This window comes from Protopterus annectens, chromosome 11.part0, assembly GCF_019279795.1.
Source record: "Protopterus annectens isolate FY-2018-M chromosome 11.part0, PAN1.0, whole genome shotgun sequence".
Taxonomy (NCBI): Eukaryota; Metazoa; Chordata; order Ceratodontiformes; family Protopteridae; genus Protopterus; species Protopterus annectens.
In genome coordinates, this window is record NC_056745.1 from 1,053,864,779 (window position 1) to 1,053,888,893 (window position 24,115).

At 36.0% G+C, this 24,115-nt stretch overlaps 1 protein-coding gene across 1 annotated transcript in view; it reads right to left on the reverse strand.

Annotated features, from left to right (window-relative positions):
- Window positions 1–24,115, reverse strand: part of LOC122815022 (leucine-rich repeat serine/threonine-protein kinase 2-like) — a 2,570,681-nt gene that overhangs the window by 704,415 nt on the left and 1,842,151 nt on the right. The window contains 1 exon segment of the mRNA XM_044087274.1: window positions 15,502–15,602. Within this exon segment, the coding sequence (XP_043943209.1) occupies window positions 15,502–15,602 (101 nt within the window).

Consider the following 24,115-nt stretch of genomic DNA (forward strand, 5'->3'; position numbering starts at 1 on the left):
AGAATTCTGAGACCCCTGGAGAATGGTCCTAGCAAAGCTAGTTCGAGACCTGGAAAAATTTGCAATATTTTGTGAAAGAATAAACAGAGTACCAAGCTGCTGCATCTGGAATACTTCTAGAGTTCACCCCTTTCCAAAAAACCACAACAGAAGCCAAGGCCCTGACACAGTGAGGGCTGACCCTGCCCAGAAATTAATTGTTATGGTGAGAACAGCAGAAAGAAATAGCATGAAACAACCATCTCAAAACTGCTTGATTTGACACTGGTTGTCCTTTTGTTTCCCTTTAATAGGAAACAAATAGTTCATCAGCCTTCCTGAAGGATTTTGTTCCTGGGTGGAATTTATTTAACTGTCTGTTTTCCAAGGAAGCAATCAGATTTATTTTAAGGTGTTCCCACATTTGGGTTAACCTCTTGCAGACCCCCTATGTAGTTTTCATTTGTGAGAGTCTGTCTTGGTCTTACTTCGCATATCTGCTACAATATTTTGCTCTGTCAGTATGTAAGAAGCCTAAAGAGTCAAATTGAGTTGATTTACTAACATTCCAGGATATCACGGCAAATCTACAAAGGCTATGATCTGGTATCCCCTTGCTTATTTATATTCTGCATTACTGTGGTGGTGTCTGTGATAACTTTCAGAGGTCATGGAGGTCAGAGATGATTTAAGGCCTTTAGAACATTGATTACTGCTAAAATGTCTTTGACATTATATGCTTTTATCTGTTCTGCTTGTCCTGCAGATCTTGTACTTTCATCCCTTTGGATATTGATCTCCCAAGAAAAGTCTGAGGCATCTGTTGTGACAGACTGAAGAGGAGTTGAAAGGGAGACCTTGATTAAGAGAAAACTAGTTTACCCATCACAGTACCTCCCTTCTCACAAATCCAAGCAGTGGAATCTGAAAAGATAAAGGGTGCTGATAGAGACCAGACTGACCTGAAATACCATTATATTTTTCTAATGTGAATTCCAGCCAAATTAATCATGATAACCACAGAGAACACATAAAACCCAGAATCCTGATAAATTCTCTGGCAGATGTCCAAGAAAAGTTGAAAATGCTCAGGAAGACTTCTCTGCACAGTTTTACCTTCTGCAGAGAAAGAAAAATGTTTCCAAGGAGTTTATCCAGATGACTTCACAGAAAAGCTAAAATTCTGAAAAGGATGAGAGACAAGACCTTTTCTCCAAGTTCACTTAAAATGCCATACTGCACAAGAGTATTTTGACACACAAATATAAGTCAATTGTTCAAATATAGAAATATGTGAATGCCTTGAAGTCTGCAGTAAGCAATTACTGCAGACACAGTGTAAATACCCGTGGCGCAGCAGATACATAGGCACTTCTGAATTACTTCCGAAGAGGACTGTGATGATAAGCATCTTTTAAGTTAATGTTACCATGAAAAAGAGGAGGGAAATGAATGCTAAAAAGGTTTGGAAGGACAGTATTTTGTAGTTTAGAACCTTGACATAAAGATTGAGAAAGGAGAGGTCTAGGGCTGCTCTTCAACTTCCCGCTTTCTTTGGCACCAGAAAAATCCTTGAATAAAATCATTTTCCTATCTGGTCTGGAGGCATATATTCTATTACCCTTCTAAGGCAACACTGATATTAATAAGGATGTTTAGTTTATATGATGACAGGGAAAAACCTGAAAAGGAGATTTTCCACTGCCATTTTTAAACTTGCTGGATGCTTCTCAGAACCCAATCGTCTAAGATAATCTGATGCCACTGGGAAAGATGAAGGCCTACACTGAAGGATAGATTTAGAGAATAGCCAGCTTAGTTGGGTAGAACAGGCAAGTAGTCATTCTCACGTCTTGGACTAATCCTTGGTTCTGGGAGGCTCCTGCTTTTTTCTTTGAGATGCCTTGTCAATGCTTTTTAGAAGTTTGTCTGAGCTTTACTGAGCTTGTTTATTTTTGTTATTAAAAAAGTGTCCGGAATTAAAAACTAATTTTTACTGAATTTAAAAAAGGAAGGTTGAAAAATCTTCCATCAAATCTTTCTAGGACCTTAGTAGTAGAAAAGACAAAACAAAAACATCTCTGTTCAGGGGGGGAATTTCAAATTTCTGCCTTAACATCCTTTGGCAAGTTTTCAGAACGTAACCAAGGGGATCTTCTCACAACTGACTCAGTAGCCAAAACAGCAGTAGATACAGCATCAGCAAAATCATAAGAGCACATTAAGGAGAGTTTAGTTACTTGAGAAACAGACCCAGTTAAGGAATTCAGTGAAGTTTTAATCTCGGGAGATGGAAAGTTAACAGTTAACTTTCTCATGTTCTCAAAAGAAATCAGCAAAAAGTTTAATATATGAGCCTGGCAATTCAAGATTCTAAATGTTGAAGTGTCAGAAGAATAGCTGCCATTTTTATACCTGCTGGATGATTCTCAGAACCCTTTTGTCTAAGATAATCTGATGCCACTGAAGAAGAAAAATAGAAATCTTCCAGGGGCCCCCAATGGCTTCTCTGGGATCATTTTCATCACCGCACTGGATGCTGCAATGCACCCATCACTGCCACTCCAAATAAAGGGATCTGAACCAATTCCCTTTCAAACAGCTGAGGATGATGAAGGCCATCACACATCCCTTCAGAACAGCACTTGCCTATTTCTCAGGACCGAATGACCCATGTTCAACTATTGTCCACATGGAACCCTTTTCTACTTTGGTCTTCAAAGCTCTCATTTGAATATTTGCTACCACCAAGATTTGCACCTGTGAAAGGACCACCCAGGCCCTCTCCCTGGGCTTCAGTATCACTGCAGAAGCCTTTTTATTTATTATTGTGTATCCCCTCCTGGTTCCCAGTACCAGTGACAGCTAGGTATGGGCCTGACACTCCAGCGCCATTCATTTTCAAGGCTAGATGATTCAGCAGGTGAGTTGTTCCACACTCCTTAGTGGATTCCACCTTCCATGGCCACCATCCTGTTGTCTATATTAACCAACACCTTTTCTTGGGTATGATGAGCTTCAGCATTGGGTGCCTTAACCTACATTTGGTTCATCTTCTGCACCAGTTCTGCTTACTAGAAGTGATTCGCTAAACACTCACATTCCATGACTGGCTCCAAGCCAGCAAGTCAGGCTTCTTATCCATTCAAAGTTTGAGATCATTTCAGCCCCAATATCTCTAAACATTCATATTGCCAGATAAAAGCGCATCTGCCAACTGCCAGCTATCCTGAGGACTACTTCAGAAGGAACTAGCTACTAGACGGCTCGATTAGTATTTTGCTTCCTTATCCAGGTCGGATAACCAATTTGCACTTCAGTACCACTACAGACCTCCACCAAAGTTTCCTCTGGTTTCACAGTGCACTTCTTTCAGAGAGAATAGGATTAGCATTCATATGTTAAGCAACAGAAGGCAATGACAGGGAAATTATAGCAGGATCTGATTTAGAATTAAAAAAAAAAAAGATATTTGTGTGTCTGATGTACTTTGTATAACCTTTCACACTTTTTGGGATCAAAAGGTTGACTGTCAGGCATGTTGCAAACTGTTAAAAAAATCCTCTAAAGCTGATAAAACAGCAGGGACATCTAAAGGCTGAGGAAAATCCAGTTATAAGAAATAAGAATATTTATCCTGGGAAATAGGGATTTCCGTCTGTTCCCAATTTTTTTTTTTTTCATTTTAGCTACAGTTTCAGAAAGGATAACTCTTCTGTAGTGAAATCTGAATAAACACTTTCCCCAAAATCAGAACTGACAGCTTAAACAGACTTCACTGAATAAAATCATTCCCCTTCCAGTCTCTGCTCTTAACTGAGGTCATTTTATTTTCCTTTTCTGCTACTTGTGTCAGTGAAGAAGCAGGATTTAAAAAATTAAACGCAGAAAGTAATCCCTTGTCAAACCCCAACATGCCCTCCATAGTTAAAGAAACAGAAGAGACATTTTTAACTCGTGGCTTTATTTTCTTGTTGCTTGGGAATATGGCACCCTAGCTCAGCGATGCTGAAAACCATAACCCAACTCCATCCTTTGAGACCAACAAGAATGGGTCTCCCTTGCCCAGTGAGGATAACCCTACAACCACAAAGGGTGTGTTTATATCTCAGCACATGAGCTTTGTCTTCTGCTGTGAGCTGTCAATCACAGTAGTAAAAAGCTCAAATTTGACACTTTGACAGATACTAAGGGAAGGTGTTTAGGAGAAGGGGAGATGAGTTTAAGGACTACAACTTAGGAATAACAAAAGGATGAATATTGTCCACTCTAGAAAGAAAAAGAAGTAACAGGCAATGAGAATACTGTTCTGTGTGACTATCCCTGCTCGTCTTTTAAATAGTCATTGAAAAGCAAGAAGTGGTAATTAAACCTGACTGACTAAAAAAAGCAGGGTATACATGAAAACACATGTAAAGTCAATGCATTGACAGGAGCTTAGGGGCTATGATGTAATATTTTAAAGCCAAACACTGCAATGTGGGACACCTAGAAGTAGATTAAAGAAATCAAGATGCCGGACCCCATAATTGCCGACTCTGTAATTACATTTAAAAATATAAAAAAGGGTAAATATTACATCAACAAAGCCGTTAATCGATCGGCTTTATAATCGAAAATGCCGGTAAAACAACTTGCTTTTGTGGGGACGCACCCCCGTTAATTATATATATCAACTCTAGGATTGCACTACAGTGAGGAAAGGGCAAAATTTCCAATCTTCGCTGTACCACTGTCTCACAAAATGCACTTCTGTTATCGGCATTTTCGAGTATAAAGCCATTTGATTAACTGCTTTGTCGATGTTCTAATACAGACCCATAAAAAAACAGTACAGAGAGTCTAAAAGTGATAGTAAAGTCTAGGAAACATCAAGACACGATGAAATAAACATGTTTTTTCAGTGTGTGGGTGCAGTTCTGCTTTAATAAAAATTAACACCTGAATTAAGTATATTTTGGAAGCTGGATTGCATAAGGCTGCAACTTAAGGGTGCAAAAGTCACAGAATTTAGGAGGTAAAAAAGCATGCGCAGTTGCTCAGGACTGGAGAAACTTTTTAAATTCTAGTTTGAGTTCAATGTATTTTGGATTCATTTAAAGGAGGAGGGAAGTGATTCCCAAACTTTAGGGGCACCATATGAGAGGCTGTTGTATCTTGCTCTGTTGTATCTGTTGTGCAGGTTCTTTGGGGGAAGTTATCAATAATAATAGTTGGAGATTCTGGATATGAAGTGACTGGCAAGATAGGGGAAGATTTTACTTTAGGAGCTCAAAAAAGAGTGATCCTAGGGGTGACAGATATCTTTGTTTTATAAGAAGCCAGCTATCCTTTGCTAGTGTAAAGGCAGTGATGTTCTCTTTTTGGGAAACTGAAAATACACAAGTTACTAACACTGTGTAGAGCAGAAAGGTGTTTCCCAGAAGCAGTAGAAATAAGTGCTAGAAAATATTTTATGTTCTGACAAATCATTCAGTGACTCATGAGGGGAGGCAGGTTATTGTCTTGACTACTCTTGGCACGGATGAATAAAAGCTGAATTTGACATGGTAGAAAGACAGGAAGAACATTTTACAAAACTCCAGAGTATGGGGGACATGTCCTTCCATGAGAAGGAAGTGCCAGAAACACAGAATGGATTAAATCCAATACATGAACTCACTGCAATGATTACACAGTAATGCTGTATTAAGGCCATGGGAGTGCATGTGCTCTGACAAGAAATGAAATTGATGCTTGAGACTGCTGGTGTGTTGTGTTTAACATGATTTTTCAATGTTGGGTGATAATGAAAGTTTGAAATTATTTTCATTTTAGTCAGGTTATCTTTACATACAGTTGTAGAGATTTCCCTGTGAGGTGCTTGCTCTATTTATCCTTATATTACACCTATGTTAAACAACATTAATGGTGTAACTTTTACTTTGGTGGAGAGGTACAATTGCATCTCTTTTTTTTTTTTTTTTTTTTAAATATTTTTATTCATTTCCAAAAACAAGAAAACATGAATGCATGTTATTTATGACAATGAAGTATTTACAAATTATTTAAAAGGGTAGGCTAAAACCTCTAAACAGATATCAAACATTAAAACCAAAATAAAGTATTTACAACGGTGTCTATTGTTGACATATAATTGACTTTCTATACAATTGTTTCCTGATTATAATCTGCTGCAGTCATTATTCTCCAGTATTTCAGTTACTTTTTGCCATGCTACGTATAATGATGTAGTTCTTTCAGTTCTTCCTTTAATAGTGTTCATTTCCAATTGCGATACTGCTGACACCATATTCATGAATTGCTTAAAAGTTGGAGAAGCTTTGGATTTCCAGTTTGATGTAATGTTCTTCCCTGCAATAGCTAGGAGAGTCCATAAGATTACATATTTTGTTCTTGGCACACAGTCAGGTACAGGTGCATTAAACAAAATAATAGATTTGGAAATCTGGAATTTATCATTGAATACCATTTGCAGAAAATAATTTATTTTATCCCAATATGGTTTAATCAAATGGCATTCGTAGAACATATGTTGCCAGTCTGCTTTTATTGATAAATCACATCTCCAGCAGCCAATATTTTTCTTAAACATAAGTTCCATTTTATGAGGGGTTACATAAGATCTGTGTATGAATTGCCATGTAAAAAGTCTCCAATGTAATGAAAGTGATGTCTGCTTTGGAGAGAGAAGAATTAGTTTTTTATCTCTGTCATTTGGCACATGTCCATTAAATGATCTATAATAATTCCATATTTTGTCATTATTATGCATTTTTATTTTTTTGTTTGTTTTATAAATAGATGATAAGTATCCCTTTCCAGTAATGGGTTTATTCGTTAGTAATATTACATGTTCTATAAGGTTAGGAACATTTTGTCTTATTGATGGCTGCATTGTTTCTTGTTTGCTTACTATATACTGTCTTAATTCTTGCACATGTAACCACGAACTATCTTCCCTATTTAATTTCTGTTTAATCTGGTCTATTGTCAGAGGTTTTCCAGAGTTTAGCAATTGATGCCAATATATTAATCCCTTTTCTTTAAGCATGTTGACTACTTCCATATTAAATGTTATTATATTACCTTGTGTGTACGCTACTGGATATAAAAGAAATGACCATGCTTTAATATCAGGATTGCTATTAATAAGATTTTGGAAAGGTTTTAATGTATAAGTAATGTATTTGGAACTTATATTTTTATTCTTATGTATCATCATATATTCCTTCATCAGCCATAGAAAATTGTTTGGTATGAAATCTGTATATTTTTTTGCTACTACAAATCCTGATTTTAACCAGATTCTCTCATGAACTAGCTTCCATTTTGATGTATATTTTGTATTTGGCCATAATGATATTGTTTTAATAATGGATGAATGCAAATATATTTCTATGTCTGGTAAACCTATGCCACCTATATCCCAATCATCTAGATGATACTTCATAGCTATCCTTGTTTTTTTGGATACCATAGGAAGCTTACCATTAAATCATTTAATTGTTTTAGGTGCGATTTAGCTGGTGGCAAAGAACAAGCTTGTATGACATAAAGAATGTTTGGAAATATGATCATTTTAATTACATAAAGCCTTTCTTCCATTGAAAAGAAGAATTTATTCCATCTTTGTATTAGATTTTTAATATTATTTAAGGTCTCTTTATAATTTGTTTCAATTGTAGTATCTAGGTTGTTAGTTATTATAATTCCCAAGTATTTAATTATATTATCGGTAGAGATATATTTATGGTATTTTTTATTTAGATCTTTTTTATTAGTATTTATAAGCAATACATTTGTTTTGTTCTCATTAAATTTAAAAACCTGAAAAGTTTTGAAAGTTTTGAATTGAGTCCCATAATGCTTTTAAACTGCTATTATTATTTTTTAAGGTAATTAAAATATCATCAGCAAAAAGTTGAATTTTAAGCTCTAGGCTGTTGTCTAGTTGTATGCCTTCAATATTTTTATCCATATGTATATTATTTGCTAAGGGTTCAATGACTAGTGCAAACAATAATGGAGAAAGAGGGCAGCCTTGTTTCGTGCCCTTAGTTATTTTAATAGATTTAGACAGACAAGATCACAGTTTTATATAAGCCAATGATTTTTCATATAATGATTTTATTAACAAAGTGAAGTTGTTTGAGAAGCCATATTCTTCTAAAACTAACCACAGATAATCCCAGTTCACTGAATCAAATGCGCTATTTATGTCTAAGCTAATAACATTCATTTTGTTTTTTGTGACATTTATATAATCAATTAAGGAAAGAATTCTTTTAATGTTGTCATAAGTGTTCCTATCTTTTATAAAACCTGTTTGATCCTCCTCTATCAAAAGTGGTAGTAATTGTTTTATTCGAGCAGCATGTATTGCCATAAAAATTTTATAATCTATATTAAGAAGTGAAATGGGTCTGTATGATGAACATTCACTGGGATCTTTATTTTGTTTCAGAATTGGTGATATTAATGTGTACTTCCAAGAAGGAGGAATGTCTTTACCATTTTTAACTGATGTAAAGACATTCAATAACAACAGCAAAGCCTCATTTGATAGTAATTTAAACATTTCTGGGGTGATATTATCTATACCTGGAGCTTTGTTTAATTTTAGCTTATTTACTTCAGCTTTAAGTTCTGTCATTGTTATTTGTTTATCTATTAGTTGTACCTGCTCCTCTAATAACCTAACTTTAACATTGTTTTTGAGAAAAGCTTTCAATGCTGAATGTGTTTCTGTTTTCTCATTCTGATTATTAAGTTTATGAAAAAATAGCCTAAAAGCTTCTAGTATTCCTTCTAAATCAGATACTTTCTTTTTGGTTTCTATATTATGTATTTCCTTGATTTGATTTGTTTTAATAATCTTTTTAGTCCTATTTGCTATTCTTCGTTGGTTTTTAGGGTTCAATGAATAGTAACATAGTTTAATTTTTTCTAAGTTGATCATTGTTTTGTGGTGTAGCGTCTCTGAGTATTTTTTATTAGTATCTTCTAGTTCTTTTATTAAGTTGGTGTTTCCATTTTGAATATCAAGCTTTAAATTATCTACTTTTGACTGTAATTCCATTAATTCCTTATTCCACTGTTTTTGTTTATTTTTATACCATCCCACCGCTCTTCCATATAGGTATGCTTTCAATGCATCCCATATATATATATATATTTCAGATACATCTTTTGTAAGATTGATATCTAGGAATGTTTGTGTCTCTTCAATATAAAATTCCTTAAAATCTTTGAGATTTGTTATGTAAGATGGTATTCTTGTGACTGATATCCTTCTCTTGAAACATAAGTCTATCTCAAACGTTATGGTATTATGGTCCGAAAATGGACATGAAATTGTCTTGACTTTATTTAATTTAGAGGTTAAATCCTTTGTTATGTACACTCTATCTATTCTAGAGTATGTATTATGTCTATGGGAAAAATGTGTAAAGAATAGTGAATCTGGGATAGCATACTCATTTATGTCAACTATATTAAAAGTTTCAACAAACTCAGATAACAACTTTGTTAAAGGTGATCTCTTACATGTAGTTTTAGTATTTGTGTCAGCTTCTTTTATAATGCAATTGAAATCTCCAGCTATGATTAAATTGCCTTTGGTATATTGTACAATGTCTTCTAAGTGTTGTTTGGCCACTCTAACAGCTAGTCCTGGTATCCAATAAATATTCACTAATGTATATATCATTTCATTGATAGATACTGTCACTAGACAAAACATTCCTGAGTTGTCATGGAACGTGTTTATGATTTTAGGCATTAAAGTATGTTTTTCCACAAAATTGCTACTCCCCTTCACTTCTGATTATAGGTGAAACTTACTAGTATTGTATAAGTTTTATTGTTTATTTTATTTATGTCTTCCTGTGTAAGGTGCGTTTCCTGTAAAAATACTAGTTGCGCTTCACATAGCTTTAAATATCTATAAAGACTTCCCTTTTTGCAGCTATTATTTAAACCATTTACATTAAGAGATATACATTTTGCAATTGGATTTATATTAGCTTTGCTTTTATCCATATTCATATACTCGTAAAAATGTGTAGATGTGTGTACATGAAGAGAATGACTTGTTCTTTCTTCTTCCAACAGTATTACAATAGATTATAGACACCCAATAAAAGTAAATTACAAGATCATAACTGAGAACAATATAAGATAAACCACCAAACCCCTCCATGAGAAAAAACATCTCATCCTTGAATGATCTAATCATTCAAGCGATCTCTCTAAGTCTGCATTTCAGCATCCTCCCCCGGCCCCGCCATATGGTAGTTTTATAATGAAAAGTATCTTATATATCTTTTAAGTATATATGTATCTGTCTTTACAGATTACTTAAATACAGTCTTTATCTATTTTTAATATTTTATAAAACACTAAGGCAACACAACTATACATAGATTTAATAATTAACTATTTGGTTTTGTTTAAATTGTAAAGGAAAATCTTTTATTTTAATATATCTTTTGTGTAGCAATAACGGTTATGCATCTTAAAAATAATATGCTTGCTGTCTATCTCCCTTATAGTGTGAGTGGCATTCATAGGTATCAAATTTATTGTAATGGTCTACCTATATATATATATATATATATATATATATATATATATATATATACATATATATACATATACATACATACACACACATATATATATATATATATATATATATATATATATATACACACATACATACACACATATATGCATACATACATAAAAAAATGTTAAGCATTATATGCATCAGTTAACCATGCCACAAGTTGATTAAATCAGAAAGTATCCGTAACAATGAATATAACGTTACATTTGTATTGTCATTTATCAGTAATCTTATAGTTTTCTTTTAATTCAAAAAGTCATATTTTAGTGGTATGAATGCTACTAATTTGTTTTTGGCATTGGTATTATATAGTTTAAGACTATATTTCTTAGCAATTCCTATATATTTATTAGTGCCACTGGCATATTTCATCGCTAGTGTACCACATATGTCATATGTCAAATAGCAACTCATACCCCTTATGATATTACAGGATTTATCTGCAGCATTATAACTGTAAGGTTGGAAAATATGAGAAGCAAAGTAGGCTTTAAATATGCTATAACACAATTGTTTGGTACTTATTACTGTCAACTCTTCTACATACACAGGAAAAGATAACCTTATATGACCATCAACCATTTTCCTTCATTTTTCTCTTCATCCTTCTATTCTCCATTTTTAATAAATATTTGTTTCTATTGTGGCTTCTTTGAATTTAGTGAGGGTACTCCATATCATATTATAGATAATATACAACGTTCAAACAGAGAACATGCCCAATATAGAGACATATTCTCAACTCAAGTGGTCCACACCATATATTTATAACACTGCAGTCAGAAATATACTAATGAATATGCAATAACTAGCAGCTTTGCAGCATGTGTGTGTCTCTAACAAGTACATACCTATAGGATATTAAAAAGAATAGATAGTCCGCTCTTGTTTCATAATTAACAAATGCACACAGCCTGGTATTTACTTTCATAGACAGAAATTAGACCTGTTACTTATATGCATATCAGGTACCAACAGCAATATGTTAGTAAATGCCTATGCTATTCAAATCATATTTTAATGCTGATTGATATGAGATGTAGCTGACAATGGCTTTAGCGTTTGTGATGTTATATAATATATATTCAGTATTATAAGTAAAAGTATGTTGCATGTCTATTTGCAATCTAAGGTTCAAGGCTGATCAATTTAGACATACAAGACAATCTCTTTAGCCTTGGTTATATAATGGGAGTTACTGTGTCTCTACACAACCATTCATTTTCAGTGAGGATGTTCAATATTAATATAACTTGCCTTTAATAAAAGCATACTTATAATTCAGCAGTTCTTTTATATATATATATATATATATATATATATATATATATATATATATATAGATATATATATAGATATATAGATATATATAAAACAATATCATAAGCAAGACAGATTTTTTCTTGCTCATTACTGCTTAATGATTGTGCTACTTGAACAATTTAATATTTACAAAGTATCTTGATAATTAAACAGCAACTCCTTTTTACCCTTAAAATGCCTAATAACACATAGCTACATTCATGAACCTTAATCGACTTACTATCCTTAAGGTTGAGTACACTAGCTGTAGTGTGTTTACAAATATGTTATATAGTTCCAGTCAAGGACTTAAATATATTAAATTTTTATAAAATTAAGTTAAATTATAGTAATTTACGTGGGTGATCTTATCAGAAAAGATTATAGTAAAGTCTGTATGTGTTAACTATTCATACAGTTTCTTCCAAGTGATATACTTCTTTTTAAGCTTTGTGTGCTGTTTATGTGTACAATTCAAAATGAATAACAAATATTACAATATAATAAAACGTCATATATGTGTTGATACCTTCTAAATTCATTAGGTACTTCAGTGTACTTTTAATATTTGTTAAAACTGTAAAAGCACTTTGCCATCTCATAAATAGTGTGCTGGTTACTTTAAGTAGCTTAGGAGCTGACACCACACCCATACTGTCTTGTTTTAGTGCTGACATCACTTATGACTGTTTACTTTTATTTTGTGCTGTTAGAAGGTTTAACACACTGTAATGGATTCTAACTGAAGAACCTTCATTCAGGGGTGGTAAAATAAGAGTTCCCAGCTCGTGACCATGGCGGGAAGACAAAAACAAAGTAAGTGAAGTTTTTAGGGCTTTTTTTAAACTGAACACCAGCTCATTACACTTCTATTAGTTTTCTTAACATTAAGGGCAGATATACAAGCCAAACAGTTGTTTGTTAGTCAAAAAGGCACTTTTAGCATCAAAGAATAGATAATTACTTTTCAAGGCACTTTTTGACAGTTATTGCTATCAGTTTTTATATATTATTATGTGTATTAAATATATCAGTTTAGATATTTCATGCAGCTTATTGTAAATAATATAAAAAGGAATCATGCTCATTTAAACACACAACATTAATATGTCAGTGAAAATACATCATATTCTATACTAGTAGTAAAAGGCAGGTAATTTATAAATGAACTATCTAAACATCATTTAGAGTTAGAAAAATCATGACTGTAAGCATTTACACTGTAATAGAGAAAGATATGTTACCTTGCTTAAAATGTCCTGCTTATCTTGTATTTATATTGTTTCAAAGACTGACACTTGTAAAGCATGAATGCTTTCAAAGAACATTTTTGCCTTACAGTGCAAATAGAAGACAATAATGTTTGTGTTTTGCATATGTCTTTTATCGTTTCTTCTTCTTCTTGTCAGCAGTGCTCCATTCATTTTTTTCTAAGTGACGCTTAACCCCAAATTGGGAGAAATCCATTTCTTCCACATTATCCAAGGTTTTATTAGCTGAAAGATAAGAAACTGTTGCTTGCAGAGTGTCAAAAGTTTTAGGACCTTCAGTAAAAAATATTTTTATTCTTGCAGGGAACAGCAAGTGGACTTTAAGTTGTCTTTTTTTCAATTCCTTTATCAGAGGGAGACATTCTTTTCTTGCAGTTATAACTCCAGCAGAATAATCATTATCAAATCTGATTATGTTGTCTTTGTATTTAACTGGAGAAGTTGTCCATGCTGTTTTTAAAATAAGTTCCTTGTCCTGTGATGAAAAAAACTTTACTATTATTGATCTCGGGTGATTTTTTGATTTGATGATTGATTAAGTAGCTCTGAAGGATCTGTGGGCTCTTTCAATTCCATAAGAAAGAGCTTCAGGCAATTTTAAAACTTCTGGTAACCAGGTAGTAAGGAAAGTCACCATGTTATCTCCCTCTGTTTTCTCTGGTAGCCCATAGATGCGAAGGTTATTTCGTCTGGACCTGTTCTCTAGATCCTCTATTTTATTTTGTAATGAAGCATTTTGTTGTGATAAAAAATGTAGCTGAAGATCTTGTTCTGAGAGTCTGCCCTCAGTATCATTTAAGGATCTCTCTATGTCAGCTATTTGAGACTTCTGTTGCATCATTATTTCTTGTAGTTGCTGTATTTGTTTTGTAGATCTCTCCTCAAAAGTGTCCAGTTTGGTATTCATTTTGTCAAATTTCACTGAGAAGTCTTGTATAGCATTTAATAAAGACTGTATCTCCTTTTTCATCGTCTGGTCCTGTGTGGTATGCTTAGAAAAGCTCATTTTCAGTAGATTCAGATACCTTCCTTCTTGTTTTTGACAGGAAAAATAATGTTTAAAGCCAAATTTTTTGCACTGTAGACTTCTAGTGATATTAGTAGAAGTAATTCAACAAAACAGGTTTGTCTACAATATCTAGTTTTTAAAAATTCGTGTCAGAAATGTCTTTTGAGTGCAGAGCTGAGAAAAAGATGTTGCCAACCAGTCTACATCCTAGCCACGCCCCACCACAATTGCATCTCTTATGAGTGTAGGTATGCAGTTTCTTGCTCTGTCAGCCTGTATTATACAGGCTAGACAAATGAAGCATACAAATTGTATATATGAATATGCAAGGAATACAAAGAATGTGTGTATTATTAATCCTACACACACACACACACACACACACACACACACACACACACACACACACACACACACATGCACACACACACACATACACACACACACACCCACACACCTATAACAGCAGCAGTTTAGCATTTTTTTCAAACTGCTACATGGGAATACATAAAAAGCATTTCATGTACATTAGTATATTTCGCCAACATGTTACAGATGTTAAGTTATTAAAAAAAAAAAACAGTTAAAAATATACAACCTTCCATTAGTTATATCATGCATCTATTTCTTGAATAAGGATTCAAAAAGCAGGTGAGTACTCAAGCCTAGTTAGAATTTTTAACTGTTGATGTCTTTCAGCTTTTCCCGGTTAGGGGTCGCCACAACGGAACTCCGGTCCGCTAACGATTGGCAGTAGATTTTCACAAACGCCGAGGTTCCAGCTTGACATCCAACCTTTAACAAAGGCACGCCCATTTACGCATGCCTTTCGAATGCCCACCCAACAGCGGGGAGGACATGCAGACTACGCACGCCAGCCGAGAATCGAACGGGAGAACCTCTTGCTATGAGGTAACAACGCTACCGCTGCACCACCGCAGAATTAATAGTTAGAATTTTTAATTAATTTTCATAATTCTTTTTATAGTAGTTTTAACCAAACAGATAAGCCTAATTTTGTCGCTTTTTACTGGTACTACTAGGATTATGCAGCTATCTTGATACATTTCTTTCATTTTTTCCTGCTACAAGCTTAAATGCACAGTACCAAGATACTTTCTTCTCATTGTAAGACAGGAATTTAAAGATCCACATAGTGAAGTGAATACGGAAGGCAAGAAAAGAATAAATATGACAAAAGTAAATATTTTGCTTGCACTTTACTGTGAAGTAGCACTGGGCACGTTTAATTTTAACAATAAGTCAATATGATGCATAGCTCATTGCACTACTTAGTAATCAATTACCTGTGCTGCTGTAGGTCTCTCTTGTGGGTTTTGTTTTAAGCAGTCCATGATCAAATCCTGAACCTTAGGCCATGGAGAACAGCGGTATTCCTTTACAGGATCTGAAATGACAGCAAAATTAAAGTCATTGCCTTAAACATTATATTCAGATTTATTTAAACAATTCATATCTGAAAGTACATGTGCTTAACATTAAATGCACTACTAACAGAAATCACATGCGTATGTACTGTTGCTCATTCATCTCTGTTACAAATAATAATAAGGCTTGGGGTTTCGTGTAGATGCTTTAATATACAGAAACACATCAGGATGGATGTCAGCATTTTTAAGTACGAACAAACGAACAAAAGGAGCTTACATACATATATGTTCACATCTCAACAGTTAACTACAAAATGGCAGTCTGACTTGCACGTGCTCAGTACGTATACACTTGTCCAAGCCCTTAGATAGCTTCTTAAATGTATACACACATGCATATGGATCTACATCCTCCCTCTTAAAAAGACTGCCCTTTATGTAAAACAATGTTACAGCTAGACGTGCATTACTATATACACTGGTAACAAAACACAATGTTCATTTCCAAGTTACTTCATATCTACTGTAAGGTTTAGAGATTCAACATCTTGTAACATAATAGTTTGGACTACATTCAGCAACAGAGACAGTCTGCAGTGCACAACTTGGGTCTGGAATTTCTGGATTCATCACACAAACAGCAATGTCTTGTGGAACTTCCCCTCGAATTGAAACACTGGATAACTCACTCTGAGATAGAGTCTTTCTCACAGGCTATTTGCTGTGGTGTACGCTCGGACACTGGTCTCAAATGTTTGCGATTCCACCTGAAGAGTCCTCCTTCCGATTCCAAAATGTAAGATCACGGTTCTGGACCAATATTCTTCATGACACCAATCCAATCATAACATTTGGATGTTTGCATCCTTACCACCTTTGCTTTCTGTAATGGATTACGTGGTCTGCTGGTCTTATTATAGGATTTCTGGGTTAGGCATTTCTTCAACAGATTGGCTTTTATTGATCCGCTGTTCCTGACACATGGAACCAACAATTGACTACTGATTGGTAACGTGGTGCTGATTTGTCTCAACAAAGTCTCTGAGCAGGTCAGCCAAGATGTTTGTCACGAGGAACACTTCTGAGATTTAAAAGATTCAGGAAAACGGGACTATTGTCTCACTTTGACTTCTCAATTAACTGCTTTACACTTTGAACTGCACGTTCTGCTAAACCATTTGATGGTGGGTATTCTGGACTACTAGTGGTATGAGTAAAGTCCCATTCTTCAGCAAATCTCTTGAACTGCTATCTTGTAAACTTCGTGCCATTGTCAGAAATAACTTCATGTGTGGATCCATGAGTTGCAAAATTATGCTTCATCTTAGTAATGACAGTATTAGATGCTAGGTTGGGAAGTAGGACAATTTCTTATCAATTGGAGTAAGAGTCTACTAACACCAAATAATGTTGACCATTCCACTCGAAAATGTCTGTGGCTACTGTCAACCAAGGTAGTTCCGGAATCTGGTTAAGCCGAAGTGGTTCTTTCTGTGGATGTGTCTTTGTACTAATACACACAGAACATAAAAGTGATATCTCAATGTCTTGTGACATAGAAGACCAAAGAATTAGTTCTCTCACCCTTCTTTTGGTAGATTCGGTTCCTGGATGACCACGATGCAAAATAGTAATGTACTCAGGTTGTAAAGACTTTGGAACAATAACCTTCGAACCTTTCATAACGATACCTTTGTCAGCCAAAATCTCATCTCTGTATGGACAATAAGGTTGCAGTTCTTTAGGTAAACTAGATTGCTTTGACGGCCATCCTTGAGTGATAAAGTGGTTGAGCCTTTGCAAAAATGGATCTATGGCTGTGTGATCTCTCAGCTCATCAAGACATGTGGAAGAAAAACTACACACTTCCATGGCCTTAAAATCATCAGTTGAGGGAAAATCTGAATGTGCAGTCTGTTCAGTTGTATTTCTGGGCAATCTGGACAATGTATCCACAAGATAAAGAAGTCTGCCTTTCTTGTACACAAGACTGAAATTGTACTTTTGCAATCTTAGCATCATACGTTGCAGTTGGGCTGGAGCTGAATGCATTGGCTTTCTCAGGATTGTGACTAATGGTTGGTGATCTGTTTCATTTTGGACAGGTCTGCCATAAACATAATCAAGAAACTTGGAACATGCAAACACAATTGCCAAAAGTTCTTTTTCAATCTGGGTGTACTGCTATTCAGCCCGGGTAAGAGTTCTTGAAGCACAGGCAACAGGTTGATCCTCTTACAGAATGACTGCATCAATACCAAATTTTAAAGCATCACAGGAAAGTGCTACTGGCTTGTGAACATCACGGTATCTGAGTGCTGGAAGGCTGACTCCCTCTTATGCCTCACAGAGACTGTGCGGTTTCTGGAATGTGCTAGAAAGTTCTGGGAAGCCTTGTTAGCCTTCCCTGGTAAACCCTGAGCTGCCATGTGCTTGGGCCTGTTTCTTTTAACAATATGCTGTATACTATCAACATGAGCTTTATCACTTTGCCTTCTAAAGTTACTCTCATTTGTGAGCATATATTTGTGCTTTTCTGTAAGCTCATATATCTAACAAATCTGAATGGCCTTATTCAAAGTTAAATCACTGTTATGAAGCAAAATCTTTCTTACGGCATCATCTTTTATGCCACACACAAGTCTGCCTTTTATCAACTCATCCCTTAAGTCACCAAATCTGCATGTTTTAGCTTCATTTCTCAGGTCAGTTATACATGCTGCAAAAGTTTCACCTGGCTTTTGATCCCTTGTGTAAAATAAGTGCCTCTCCATATTAACATATGTCCGGGGGTTACACATTTCTGTAAATGTACATGTTAAGTACTCAGGGTCTTCTCTTGTTTTAGCTGGTACAACAATATGACAGTTTTCCCCCACTCCAGCATAAATAGCAGGTGCATACACAAATGAACACTCCCTTTCTATAGCTTCTGACACAGCTAAATTAAGTATAATAAATGCCTTTGTACAATCCTCTTTATCAGAATATGCAGCCTGTATGAAAATGTCATACTCTTGCTCAAACACTCTCCAGTTCTCAGTAATATTACTGTCAAACACAAGTGCACTGGGCATTCGAAATCCATCTGCCATGCCCACAATGTATATATGGGCCTTGTAATTATGTACAAACAAACAATACTGTGAGCTTATAACATCGAAATGCACAATAAACTCTCTGAAATGCTTTATAGGTTCATAGGTGTTTACTAGGCTAATGACCACAAAGGCCTTTTTATGCCTAGCCATGCATCCCAAATCTCTGACAAGTTCTAAGACCCTTCATAAGTGTAAGCATGGGCTTGGGAAATTAACCATTTACCGGTTACTTGTTTGCATCAGAGACATAGGTGCCAAACCAGAGATGAATTTCTGGTTTCCATTCCAATTGTCTGAGTTGAACTTGAATTGGATTAGGGAGGAACTCTGCTTCACATGCATAGGGAGCCTGTTTCATAGAGGGGGTAGTCTCTGGGATACATATCTATCTCTCCAGCAGGTCCAATTCATATCACAGACAAGGTTTAAGTCTTTAGAATGGGTACATCTTTTACTGTTTGTTCTGTGGATATGCAGAAGGTCCATCAGAGTGGGGTCTGACAATGCCCTGTATGCCAGGTATAGATCTCCCCTCAAAAGCCTGTAAGTGACAGAATACAGGGATAGGGCTCTGAGGTGGTCTGCATAGGACATATTACTTACACCCTGTATTCTTTTAGTGAGGAACCTCTGTGGACATTCCAGTTGTTGGATATGCCTGTTTAGGTACATACCAAAGGGGGCACTATACTCAATGATAGGTCTGATGAATGCCGAATACAGTGGAACAATGACCTCCTTGGACTTAGATGCCATACATTTGTTTATAAGTTGCGCAACAAACAATGACTTCCTCACCACTGCAGACACATGATTATCAGGGCTAGATTACTATCTATGTGTGTCCCTAAGTCCCTGACTACTGGGTCAACTCAGGGGTGTGTTGTCAGTATGACAGTTACCAGGGATGGATGACTTCCCAAAGGCTACTATTATACATTTCTTGGCATTTAGCTTTAGTCCATGACTCTGACACCAGTTGTTTGTCTGTGTCAGCCCCTTCTGAGAAGTAAATGCCAAAAAGTACCAGTCCAAGGACTGATCCCTGAGTAACTCCACTTGCGACTGGCCTCTTTGCAGAGGAGGACTCCCCAATTCTAACCTCCTGGGTCCTGTCTGTGAGCCAGTTGGCTATCCACCGGGTGACATATGGGTTTGTACCTAACCTCTTGAGTTTGTCAACAACGCCCGAGTGGGGTATTGTGTCAAATGCCTTGGCCAGGTCAAGGTAGGCAGTGTGAACGACTTTTGCCTTCATCCATTGCTTTGGTGACCTTTTCAAAGAAGTCCATCAGGCTGAGTAGGCATAATCTGCCCTTGACAGAACCAAATTGGGTTGGGTCCAGTGTCTGGAGGTTTACTATATCTATGTGGATCATCTCCATAATAATTCTTTCCATGACTTTACATATAAGACCAGTGCGACTAATGGGTCTGTAGTTGCCTCACCTTTGTGCAGAGGGATGACTGTTGCCCTTCTCCATTCATGAGGCACAAAGCCTGTTTGGAAGTTACAGTTAAAAAGTAATTCCAGAGGCTTTTATAGGTCATGTTTCATGCTATTTAGAAGGCATCCTGGGATACTGTCTGGGTCCACTGATGCAGTGTTCTTGGTCTTAGAGAGAGCATTAAGAACCTGCTCCCTAGTGATAGTACGGGGATTATATTTGTTGATATTTCCTGAGGGAAGGTTGAGAGGTAGAGAGGAGTAAAGTTGGAGCTGAATTTATCAGTCAGGAGATTTGCTATATCTTCTGTCTCATGTATGTGTGGCTCCATTTACAATGAGCTCTGCATAAAACTGTGTATTGCCTTTGACCCTTGGCCTTGCAGGCCAAACTTACCTCAAATTTGGCTTTGGTAGACTTTATTTGTCCTCTGAGTTGTTTGTTTAATTTAATGAGAGTGCTTTTATCCTGCTAAGTGCTGCACCTCATAATTTTTGCCGTGATTTTCTTCCTCCTGTTATACAACCGATTGATTTTGTGATTCCACCAGGGTGGCTTGTTTTTTGTGTTACTTCAGTACTTCTTCCTAGTGTGTACAGCTGCTTCTATGTAGCTATTAACATGGTTATACAGGGTTTCTGTGAACAGTTCTTCCAGGATTTCACTTAATAGCAGGAGGTTAGCCTTAGAATAGTTCCTGAATACTCCCGGTTTAGCTGGGGGTCCAGGTTTTATTTTTACTTCAATGGAGACCATTTTGTGGTCTGACCTTAACAGGGAAGGCATTACAGTAGAGGGTGTGTACCACTCTCCCATATTAGTGAAGACCAGATCCAGTATAGTTGCATCCCTGGTTGGTGTACTGACTATCTGGGAGTGTGTGTTTACAAAATCCAGGCATCTCTGTGCATGTACGTTTGATGTCGTATAGGATTCCCAGTTAATACTGGGTAATTAAAGTCCCCCCATGAATATGGTATTGGGTTGGATGGTTAGTGTTTCTAATACATTTAAATACATAGTATGGGTTTCCTGGGTCATCGAGGGAGACCTACAGCTTGCAAGGAACTGGTATTGGATTTTACCTATGGTGATTTGAACATGGAGCTGCTGAAGTGCATTGTCCTGAATGACCAGCCTTAAAGCAGATTTATTTTTTATGTAAATAGAGACACCTCCACCTTTAGTCCTTGTCTGTGAAGTAGCTGGTCTAAATGTGTGGAAGGCATTATAACCCTGCACTGTTGGTGTGCTGTCCGCGACTTTAAACCATGTCTCAGAAACAGCACAGACATCAGCATTCTCTAGGGTAAACAGAGCTTCCAGGGAGTGGACTTTTTTGTTTAGGCTCCAAGCAATGAGCAGTAATACCTTTAGATTTTCTTGGTTTTAATTTGCTGTGCTGAACGTACTTTCAGTTTGGCATTGCCTAAAAAGGGCACTATGCAGGAAGACAATGTTTTAGGTAATATTCCAAAGCCTAGAGGGGAGAGGTGCAGACCATCCCTGGCAAAGCAGCATGGTCTGCTAACCATCTCCTTCCATGCTAACAAATATTGCACTCCCTTAGAATGACACCAGAAACTAAGCCAATTATTAAAGTCAGTCATCTTTTGTTTGTATTGTGGCATCATCTTGGAGAAGGTAAAATGTTGCTCATACCAGCCTGAGAGGAGGTATATCTCTGGTCATTTACTCCCACATGGACTATAACTGAGTCCTATTGGTAATTGTGATCCAGTGTCCTGAGTGCATGTGTAATGTGGTGGATCCTAGCCTTTACTTTGCGAAATATGCTCTGTAATGGCCATACTCTGCAAAATATGCCTTGTAATAGCCGTATTTTGTGAAATATCCCTTACAATGGCTGTACTTTGCAAAATAACCTTACTGTAACACTGCACAAACATGAGGACACTTTATACACTTCTGAAACTGGAATAGCTTTGCTTAATATTAAAATACACATGCTTTACGCAATGCGGTCGTTTCCCGTTATTTTATTCATTTTATGCAATTCAGACATTATTTCAAACATTCTCCATAGTAATTTGAATAGGTTTATCAATTTTGTACATATTGGTTTGTGCAAATATCATTTAAAGCATTCTGTATGCCTTGTTTCATATTATACAAAAGAAAACAGTGCCGAGCAAGTTTTAATACATGAAATTTGTTTCTGACCTGATTTACAAAGTTTGCACATAATAGGAACAATTCACTGCTGTATATTAGCTGTGCTTTTTGATTTTGCTTCTGGTTCACATTCTGGTGCATGTCCTTTTAGAAGTGCCGATTCTGACTTCCTGGCCTTTTAGATATCCTGGTTCTGACACCATGTCGCTCTTTCATCTCTATTACAAATAATAATAAGGCTTGGGGTTTCATTTAGATTCTTTAACATACAGAAGCACATCAGGATGGATAGCAGCATCTTTAAATACAAATGAACTAACAAACACTTACCTACATACATGTTCACATCTCAACAGCTAACTACAAAATGGCAGTCTGACTTGCACGTGCTCAGTATTTACACACTTGTGCAAGCCCTTGGATAGCTTTTTAAAGATACATACATATGCATATGGATCTACACATACTATATTTGCAAAGGACAATGTTGCATTCTGAAAGCTTTAAACCCAGATGCCAGCTAACTGGAAATATTATCAGAACTGCAAAACAACATAACAGAAGTTATCTGCATTGCATCTAAGATAAACAATAAAATGGAAAGAGTACGTATTCTTATCATATCAGTTAATGTTTAAGGGGCCATGCTTGGAAGGTCTACTACTAGGAATTATCCTTCCTTCCATCTTCTTTTTGGCTATTTTTCTCTGAAGCTTCCATGATCCGAGTGGGGAGAGGGGTCAATACCGCCTTACACTAGTACCACCCAATCCTATACACCAGTACATGCTGTGATTTTATTTATTTATTTATTTACATTTGATTAATAGGGAAGACTGACTGAGCTACAAATAACACCTTTTCAGCAGAGCCAAGGGAGAAAAGCTTCAGCCCAAGCAATAACAAAAACAATAGTAATAAGCAATTATAAGGACTAATGCACATAAAATAAGAAGAACAAGGAATAACTTCAAAATGCAATAACAGTAATCATCATGCATGAAATAACAAGAAGAAAAGATTAATCCATCCATCATTCCACAACTCATTTTTCCCCATTTTTGGACATGGGGTTGGGGTGTCACTTCAACTACAGGCAAGGTTTACACTGCCAGGAGGCTAGCCCTGCCACAGTAGTTCTCCTACAGCACACACACTCACGCATGCACATAAACTCACACCTATGGCCAATTCAGTGTGTCCAGTTCACCTAATGCATGTCTTTGAATTGTGGGAGGAAGTCACAACACCCATAGCAAACCCACACAAACACAGGGGGGACATGGACACTTTGCAAAGAAGGCACCTCAGCCTCTTGATGTGAGGCAACAATGCTATTCACTGAGTCACTGCCACCCAGGAAATGAACTGAAGGAGGAAAATATGTGAGACAACAATGATAACCACTGCACAAGTACACTACCTATAACTTAGCTGCAGTGTAATTGTTCAGACACTTACAGTCTTCCACTCCAAAGTTTTGGTAGCAAGGAGGCTTGATTATGATGACCTATGAATTAACACACACACACACACACACACACACACACACACACACACACACACACACACACACACACACACTTATATAAACACCAACATTTATACAGTTTAACCTCTTTTCTCTATGCTAAAAAGAAATGTACTTCCTTAAATTATGCTGTACACTTCATAAGGAACACCCATTATAATAAATAAAAATTTATGACAATAATTACCAAGCAATGTGAATGTGGATATATATGACGAGGGGTTGCAGTGGAAGGTTTAAATGAGTGAAGCAGAGGGGATGAAAGAGATAAAGACAGCATGAAATACAGAGAAGAAAAAATAATAGAAAATACA